Below are 10196 nucleotides of genomic sequence, written 5' to 3' on the forward strand. Positions count from 1 at the left end.
TGAATCAAACCAGATAGGGGTTTGATCAGTGTTCCCTATCTGCGACAGGCAGTTGCTTCGTGGCGCTAACACCCAATATCTGCGACAGGTCGTAGTCGTGCTCCCTCCACAGCGAGTTGACAAACCGGTGAAACTTCAGCAGCTGGTCTTCGTATTCAGAAGGAAGTCGTTGACACAGCGTCGTTCTCCGTCACACAGAGAGGCCATGACGCTTCATAAAACGTACCAACCATCCTCGACTTGCCTTAAACTCCACGTGAGGAATGTCCATGTGGTGGGCGAGGCCTCTAACCCGTATCATCTCAGTTGACACCGCATAGCCGTTGTTTCTCGTCGCGTTTACGTAGTGCACAAGCTGCACTTCAACTTTTAGGAACTTGCACTGCTTTCCGTGGAAGGCTTTTCGGCTTCGGTTCGTTCCGAGGAGTTGTTCCTTTTGGCGTACCCAAGAACGCACACACTTCTCGTCGACGCCGAATTCCCGTCCAGCTGCCCGCTTACCATGCTCTTCACCGTACTGGACAACCCGGAGCTTGAACGCCGCTGTGTAAGCATTTAGACGCTTGCCCATTGCTGCGAACCAACAGATTCGAAACAACTGGATGTCAATGGAGCGCACGTGGAAATGGTGGGGACCAGCTGGGGGACGACCTGTGACCCCGTGACGTGTCAAGGATCACGTGGTTGGGCGCGAGGACGCGCTGTCGCCATTGCGTGGCGGCGGCTCAGTCGACTTCGCTGCCGGTGGCCTCGAAAACTGTTTTTTTTTTTTTGTTTTTTTTTTTTTTTTTCAAAATTTTTGCACTTGAAGTGGGGGGTGCGGGCCTTACACGAGAATATACGGTACATTGGATTTCCCTCTCTCCCTCCCCCACGACGCACTCCAACAAAGAACACCCCCCCCCCTCCCCCCAAACCGAGGGCCTTGATCCACCCCTGCTCTCATACGTTGTGTTTACAAACTAACAAGGCAAGACATGGGAGAAAGCGCATTGAGTACAAAGCGTGGTCAAGTCTCTGCCTCAAACGTCCACGTGCCATAAAGCCGATGATTTCCCCCAACCAGCATGGCGGCCGCCTGTAAGCGGGTGCGCGTGCGCAAACGCTTACTCGGAAGTGGTGCATTGAGTGGAAAATTGTACCCCAGACACGATGAAACTGAAACGAAACGTGGAAAGTGTTCAGTGATCATACGCGCAAGGCGCTTCTACGGCGAAGTGCAAAGACTCGATTTTTCTTGCGCCAGAATGCTTTGAGGCACTTCCATCACTGCGTAGGGAAATGCCCGCGCCTTTTTTCTTTCTTCTCTGCTCACGCGCCGCTTATACCTGCTTGGGCTGTGCCGCCCTGCATCACGAGTCACATGCAAGAGGACCATGTTAGGTCTCCCTTGTTCTCGGATGTGCTCTTTTCACGAGTGGAGGGTTTTTAAAGGTGTGCGGAACAGAGGCCTCGCATGCGCTCTGTGGGTCACCTGCAATCGTCATTCTTTTGCAGAGAACACAACACAGCGAAAATATTTTGGGGTCACCTCAGTACTCCTTTAAGACTTCTTTGATGGTACTGCTAACATGCAGTTAACTACTTGAATAACGAGTGAGAGAGTAGGACTGCTCTCACTGGAAGCTTCGGTAGTTGCCTCGTGAATGCAATTCAGCACGTTGGTCACTAACAACATTTGGCGCCACTCACCACTGCTGAAGTTGTCAGTGCTGTTGTTTTCTGAAAGGTCCAGTGAAATTGCCGAACACAACTCCAGGAGGTGTGAAATCATCATGTACTCAGTGTTCCATCTTGTGGGAACATCTTGGATACGTTCCAGTGGCACATGTCCCATGTTTGTTTGTATTCTCTTTGAACATGACTGTGCCTGGAAGCTACGCTTATAATGTCCATCATTGATCTGGCCATTGAAGCCATATGTCTGCTTTTTAGCATTCTCAATGCAGAGTTGCAGAGTGTGGGGAAAGCAAATGATCCCGGTCCAAGATTTGCACTGCATGACTGCCGTGACGAAGTTCAGTGCATTATGCGTGAGCACAAAAACAGGCAGATCTCCTGAAAGATCCCATTCTGCGATGGCGCTTTGCAGAAGGATGCTTAAATTGCTGGCGCTGTGCCCCTAGGGCACGCTCCTGCAATCCAAGGTGGTGGTGTTGGAAGTAAAGTTCGCGTCCACCAAATGACACGTCAGCGACACGTAACCGTTTCCGCTGCGCGGAGTCCAACCATCTGTAGTGATGGGGTAACACTCTGTGCCGTTCTTGAAACAGTCGCAGAATTTGGACTTGACTCGTTGAACTTCTTGTTCGTACAATTCGGGACTGACTGGGCACACAAAAAAAAGTGGTCCTTCCCGGTACAACGTACTCTAGTGCAGCAGCCCCATCAGATAAAAAAAGCCAGGTTCTTCAAATACCCATTAAGAAGGAAGGCCTTTGGCGATGAACAAAGCAATTTTCTTTGCCAACAGTTTCACTCAGGCATCTATGGCTCTCTGTTTTGGTTTCATGCAGGTACTCAGTGACTTCTGGTTGGTCTCCGTCTGCTTTTTGGGTTCTGCTGTGTCGACAGACTGTAGTCTTTCCTCGTGTGATTTATAATCACTGGGATGGCATTTGAGCTGATTAAGCAGAGGCGTCTTGGTACCTGTAGGTGTCTTCAACGTTATTCTGCAGGCTGTGCACTTCACGTCACCTGACACTGTCCGCTCGAAAAAAAATCCCACAAAATACTCTGTCGTTTTCGGGGAACCGTTCCTGGGATTGTGCCGTCCATCGTTCCCTAATCAGAGTGCTAGAAGGAACTTTCGACGAACTGAAACTACTGTGTGGGCAGAGATTGTATCGCCGATCGCAGACTAGCATCTGTTTAACAAACACTTCCCCCACCACTACACACGCACGCACGCACGACGTACGTGTACGTACGGATCGCGGAGACCATAGTTGCCAATATAGAAATCCCAATCAATTGGCAATCAAAACATGCTACTTAAGGCGATTTTTTAACTACTTCACCTAGACATGCTTCGGAATGAGGTATTCGAAAAATTATTCGAACTTTCGAATACTTTTTAAACCTTGCTATTGAATTCGAAAAGTACTTTGAGTAGTTCATTATTTAAAATATTATATTTGAAATTTCAAATATTCACATGCCTCTCAAGTTTACTCTTTGTCTTATTCTGTTTTTCTTTGTTATTATCATTTTATGCTCACCACATGGTCTCGTACGAATTTCTCGTCCTATTTGTCAGGGTTCAAGTTTGTCAGGGATATACTTATTGTTTCGATCAACATATATTCTTGTCCATGAAATGAGTCAAGATTGTCATACTGTCAGAACGTGGACCTGCAGTTATAGTTTTTAAAGCCGATTTTGATGTTGCATATTACATATTCAATTTTAGGCCTGTCAGGATCTTCTACGCTTCCTCCCAAGTTGAATGCACGGCGCAACTCTCAACCTCCACCTCCTCCACCCGTCAGACGAACTTCCTCAATAACATCTCAGAACACTGTGAGTACCACTCAGCGAAGCAGTCATTCGGACTCTGCAGTGGGCCAAAAAGGCAGCAACGCTTCAGACAATGCCTCACAAGGTGCAAACCATGCCAAACTGATCCAGGCACTAAATGCCCGTTTCTCGAAGCCAGCTCCCCTGGAACAAGCTGGACTGAGATTTTCACTGCCATCTTCACGAATCATAGCTGAAGCTCTTGATGCAGAGTGTCTCCCTCTTCCACCACCTCCGACACAGCTAGACCATGAGGGAACACACCTGCCGTGCCCACCTCTGCCTGAACAGATTGTAGCCGTGGAATCTGAAACACCTAAGAAACAACTACATCCAGAGAAAAAACTCTTTCGGGCACACACAATGGGCTATGGTGAACGAGATGCTTTGGTGGCTAGCCTTAATGCAAAGTTTACTCATGAGCCAGAAGTTCAAGACCTTAAGCTGGATGGGAGAGCACATCAAGTATCAAGGAAAACATCACTCCGTGAGACAACGCTGCGGACAAGCCCAAATTCAGCTGTGAAAGATTCATTTAAGGCCAATCTAGAGCAAACACTAATGAAACGTGAACCGAAACGGGACTCACTACCCAGGAATAGCTGCACCGAGCCCCGACGTAGCCAGTCCGTTGGGCCAACAGGAAAGTCAACAGAAAGGAGGCAGTTCCTTGACACATTGAACGCTCGGCTTGCTGAGCAGCAGCGAGGATCAAAAACATCTCCGCGGAGAGGCTCACTCCAGCCAGAAGCAGAGTTTGGTGGATTGCACCAATCATCACGTACAAACAAAGCTGTGAAAGTGCACAACTGGTTGGCAGGAAGAGGATCGGTAGACTTGACTGCCTGCCGAGAATCCCTTATGGACCAGATAAGGCGAGGAGCATCACTGAAGAGAGTTTCTGAGGCAGGTGATGGGGAACCAGCTTTACAACACCTGTGACACTACTTAGTGGTTTTTATCTGGCACATCTGAAGTCACAGCATTGAAACAACTGCTAAAGTACTACACAGTGGATGGGGACTTTTGAGTTGTCGCAGAAAAGTTCACTTGCACACCTGCATTTATTTGGGACGATTTACCAGAAAAAGCTTTAAAAACATTGACATTAGAAAAAGGTGACAGCAGCAGCATTTAATTTAATTTAAAAGCTTCCTATGGACAGAAAGGCTACGGTACATTCTGTTGATACACAATTCCAAATCTAGCTTTTCTCCAATGTTGTTGCACCAAAAAATATCAAACATCAGATCTGGCTTTTGTTTAGCTGTGGCAGCTGGAGATGCAGCATATATATTGTAGAGGAATGTAAACTTGGCATTGGTCATTCATTATTCATGATCCTTGTAATCTATCAGGCATAGTGAACTTTTGCTGTTTCTTCAAAGAGGTCATCATATAGTATGCCAGTTCTTACCATAGTATAGCCAGGCTGGCAAAATGAAGACCGTACTACACTTTGATAAGGAAGTTAGGTACGATGTTCTTACTTAGAAGTGAAACCGTTGCAGTTTATTCAGGTTTTGGTGCTTGAAACATTTGTTCTATTTGAAAAATAGAAAAGTTTGTTTGAAAATTTTGTTCTAATTCTACAGCTTTTAAGTAGAAACTTGGTTTGTTTTAGTGGAGCTGGTGCCATTTCATTTTTGTCACCTTGATCACACTGTAGGGATGCTAATGGTAATTGTATGCCAACATTACCTGCATATTTATTTTTTCAGAGATTTACAGTGAAAATTCAGAACTGTGTAGTGCTGAAGCAACTCTTATGTTAGTAATGTAATCCATGGCTCTTTAACCGACTTCTAATCTGTACCATGTGCCATCAATACATCAAGTGCAGTATGTGCAAGTACTCAGTGATTTTGTTTTTGTAGTCTTGAATTGAGTGTCCATGTGCTGTGGTATAGCGTTAATGTAGCAAAAAAGGTGTTTGGTGTAGCAAGCTGTTTCCACAAATTATTCACTAAACTTTAGTCACAGTGATGTGGCTTCAAATAAAAGTCGCATCATTTGAGTTTGCATTTGTGGTGCTGCATTGCCACACTTGCTCAGTATAGTTCAGATCACTCTGGAGTGTTGTTCACACTGGCCACGGCAGGTTGCCAAGATAAAACAGACAAATGGTTTGCACTTTTTCATGAGCCAATCCATGTTTAATTAGTTAAGGAGCAAGGGTTCCCACTGGGTAGAATCATATCCATGACATCAAGAATTCCATGACAGTTCTATTACTTATACGGAGGTGGTTCTCTCCAGGGTTTTTTTTTTTTTTCTTCTTCTTCTTCTTCTTCTTCTTCTTCTTAAGGGATATTTTCAAGAGCTTCATGGTAGGGGACCGAGAGACACGGTACAAGAAGGACGGACGACAAATTCTCAGAGTCTGAGAATTTGTCATCCGTCCTTCTTGTTCCGTGTCTCTCGGTCCCCTACCATGAGTCTATACCAGCTTGCCTGCACCCTCTCCCTTCCTTCCAAGAGCTTGTCATTTTACATGTGACATGTCTCTGTTCAGTGGCAATGACACAGGCTGTACGCTGCAGGTGATGCACAGCTATCCCCCAAGAAAGTAACAAGAAACCAATTTGATAGTTGTAAAGTTCTGTTGTGTGAAACCTGTGGGTCCCATGCCATCCATTGAAGTTACATTTGTTTACAAGTGGGCTCAGTACAATAATTGCTCACAGAAATGTGTAAAGTGGCAGCATGCTATTGATTCCTGCTCAGATGGCACACTATAAGTCACTCTGTGTATGTCATGAGACATGCTGGTCTATACTTACATTGTCTGAAACTCTTGTATCGTTTGATATTTGCTGCATTTATGATGCTAGTGCACTACAATTCCACCTGAATGATACTCCAGCGTGATGCATTGCTTTGTATACATACTGAGAGGAATGGTTGGAGTGTAGATGTTTGACCGGCAGGTTGCCAGCTAAAGAGGCAGCTACCATTCCCATTAATAATAATGTAGCAAATTATATGCAAATATGATCGGTCCGGTAATACAGATTTTCAAACGTTACACGTAATAGGAGGTTGTGTTGTGTGCCTTTCTCTTTGGCTGGTGCCACTGAGGCACAGGGTTAGTTCTGTACGTGGTAGTGGAAAGCTTTCATGATGAGTTCCACTCTGAGGCAAAAATGTAGACACCTGTGGTACCCATTTGTCACCAGGATATCTCCCAAGAATGTGACAATGTTTCTGTTAGTTGCCCATTACATATTGGATGTTTCTTTTCTCAGTTGTCAAGCTTTGCATTTTTGTTTTTTGCTATCACAAGAAAGTGAATCCTTGATCCCAATTGCTCTGAGTGGCATGCACTACTTGTGGCATGGTGTGGCCTAAAATTTGTGAATAATCATGGTTCTGCTTGATGCAGTTGCAGATGCTTAACAGGATCAAATTACAAAACATCATAAGGCCATGTAGAAATTTCAGCCATTGTCCTTTACTTGACCTTTCAGCTTGAGATTGGATTGCATAGAAGCTGTCATACTAAAATTTTTCTAAAAAATGCAGTAGCATATTGTAGTAGTATACGTGTGAGTATACAGGGTGCCTCACCTAGCGTAGTAAAAAAAATTATATTAAAAATCTACATGTCTGGAAATTATGGGTCCAACGCCATTTACCTTGGATGAACTTTTGCCACGTGCTCCCATCACTTTTATGAATTTTAAGTTGTGATAAATTGAATTTTCTGAATTGAGCTCCAAAATTTGCTCTTAGCTATTACCATTGTAGTAAGGAATGTATTCTGTAATGGAATGAGGGAAACATGTGCTTTCTGTTTATGGCAAAAAAACATTACGTTGGCCCCATAATTTTTGGACAAGTATATTTATTAATGTAATTTTTTAATGTGTTAAGTGAAACCCTCCGTATGTTTGTGGCTGGGTGCTTGCTATTATTCAACACAGATTTTGCAGATGCGATTCAATAGAAATTTTTGTTAAAAATCTGTATCGAATAAAAACAAACACCCCATATACATACATATATCAACTTTTGGTATTGTTGTCTCTTTTCTTCTTTTTTTCTTTTCTTTCTTTTTTTTTATTATTGTTATTACAAATATTCTGGTGATAGTATTAAGAAGGGAACAAGACACCTGCAGTCAGTCTGGGCCCCCCTTAGACCATCTATGTAGTAACAGCAAGTGCATAGATGAATCCCATGTGTATATTCCCTTAGTAGTTGTTCCTATTACTTTCCTTGTGACTTGCTGTGTCATGTGGAAACCACCCATATTTCCCACTTGTCTGACCCCATTTTCCCAATCTGCTACTTGTCCAAATGTACTGCACCTGTCCATTTAGTACTATTTATTAGGCAGAGAGGACACATGTGAGTGTGTGTTTGAAAGATAGAACTTTTACCAAAGATGTGCATATTATAAGCAAGCAAAAGTTCACTAATATGGGAAGCCAGTATTTTGCTTGCTGAACTGCACTGCTTGCACCCACAAAGAATAATTTTTAATTGGCTTTTTAAGTTGCATTTTGTATGTCTGCAAGTGTGGCTGTACATACATGTAAAGAGCAGGGTGGTCCTGCTTTTTCTTTGAGTCTCTATACAAGTTCAATAGTGTGCTGCTAACATGTCACCTTAGAATTGCAGAAAGTTGGACATATCTTTGTATGGGACTGTTTTGCCTTTGAAAGGTAGCTTGAATGTGTGTAGAGGTTACATGTACAAAAGCATTCCTTTATACCTGTAGGAAGCATTTAATACCTTGTATTATCAAACTGCAATACTCCATACCCGTATGCTTAACTGTGTTAGAAGAGATACCTCTCCCATGCTTTGAGGAAGTACCCTTACTTTTGCTGCTCTTCTAGAACTGCTGCCTGGTAAATTTCAATATGACATTATAGCTATTTGTGTAGTTTTAATAAGAACTTATTCTTTACTCATTAAGGTGCAAGTTAAAATTTCCAGGGTTTAAGTGTGCAGAGTACACTCAGAAGATACCTTATCCACTTTTTGGCTTTTTTAGGGATTTCCCACATTCGTAGCTATGTGGGGTGTAGCTGTTCAATTAATTTCAGTATTTATCATTATCATCATCATCATCATTATTATTATTACTACTACTATTGAAGTCATGTGTGTGTTAGCAAAAGCTAGTCATGTTAGGTATATTTTGTGAACGCAAAAGGGACGCTTTAATCTCTCCTGGCTTGAGTTCGACAGACATGTGACGGGACAGAAGAGGGGAAGAGAGTGTTTGTGCTTTTTTGCATAAATGTGTGTGCATATATATATATATATATATATATATATTCACAAGGGGGGAACCGCATTATAGTGTATGCGCCGGCTTATAAAGCATGCTACTATCCCACTTGTGGAAGACACTTTTGCCCCAACTGCTGCTCCTCTGCACAGCACTGGGAAAGAGTGACATGTTTCAGGGTTGGCATGAATAATCTCTTGGCAAAAGGCACTGTTCCTGAAGAGCAGCGGTTTTCTCATGTTATACGTATATAAAGTAAAAAGCCACAGTCAGAGGGAATATGGAATGTACCAAGCTTTTGTAATTGAAAGAATATTTCTATAAATACTAGAGACGATGTTGCAGCAACGGCTCTGCCTTCAGGACAAAATGATTCCCAAATGGTCACAGTTGCTTTTAAATGGTATGATATCACAAAGTGGATGACTGTATATCACGTGGTAGTTTTGTAATTTTCTTTGTTCATGTGCAGGGGTGATGTCATCTTCCTTGGGCTTCCAAGTGTCTTAGCTTTAAGATTCCACTTAATGGTATGGGAAACTCCAAGGACCACCTAAAAAGACAAACAAAAAAATCGCTTCCAGAGAGGTGGCCACGGTTTGTATGGTTAACCTATTATAAAAATGTATTATCGATTAAAAGGGAGAAGTACTGTATGATCTAAGGGCTCAAGTGTTCTTTGCTCTTGCATCTGGGCTCTTGACATTATCACCACTTAGGAATCTGGTTCAGAAACAGAAGTCTGATGGAAGCAAGACAATAAAAGTTGCTTGAGTGGCCAGGTTATTTAAAGCAATGAAAACCTGAGATTGGGTCTTTTCAGTCACATTGGTACAGAAGGTGGTTTAATAACCAATGTAGCTGAAGACTTCGCGTGGATTACCTGTCTCTAAGATCACTTCCAGATGTGACCACATATTCCAAAAGTGCCATATGAACACTTGCCTACTTTGTAGTGTCATGACTATAACTGTTCGTGTACTTTATTGTACTGAAGAAGACAGAGCCTCTACCGCAATGTCGAAACCTCTACTATTTAGTTTTTTTACTTAGGATATCCTGTACTTGTCACATTCCCTGTTGTACACAGCTCATTCAGTTTTTACTTCTATCACTTTGTGGCCATCCAACCTTTTACTTTTTAGCATACACACACATATGATATAATATATATATGAGAGATTGAGGGGTTCTCTTCCGTCTGTAATGGTGGGTAAAATTATGACTTGGAAAGGCAATGCAATTTATGCCATCTTTTGTGTGTGGGTGTCATAGTTGTGACCAGTGTCTTATTTTTTGTTGTGTGTCTGTACAAATGTAACACTTTCTATTCACCATGTCAGCATATTCATAATAACAGTTGTTTTATACACCCACAACTTCATTGTCGTCAAAATTGAAGGTACTAGGTGTGTGGATACTGCTCCTTCCT

General features: G+C 42.8%; 1 protein-coding gene across 2 annotated transcripts in view; it reads left to right on the forward strand.

Annotated features, from left to right (window-relative positions):
• Positions 1 to 5541, forward strand: part of LOC135377817 (protein MTSS 2-like) — a 32038-nt gene extending 26497 nt beyond the window's left edge. For both annotated transcript variants that reach the window (XM_064610508.1, XM_064610509.1), the window contains exon 16: positions 3413 to 5541. In XM_064610508.1, the coding sequence (XP_064466578.1) occupies positions 3413 to 4461 (1049 nt within the window). In that variant the 3' untranslated portion in view covers positions 4462 to 5541. The remainder of the gene's footprint in view (positions 1 to 3412) is intronic.
• The last annotated feature ends 4655 nt before the right edge of the window (positions 5542 to 10196 follow it).

Source organism: Ornithodoros turicata, chromosome 1, assembly GCF_037126465.1.
Source record: "Ornithodoros turicata isolate Travis chromosome 1, ASM3712646v1, whole genome shotgun sequence".
In the NCBI taxonomy this organism is placed as follows: Eukaryota; Metazoa; Arthropoda; class Arachnida; order Ixodida; family Argasidae; genus Ornithodoros; species Ornithodoros turicata.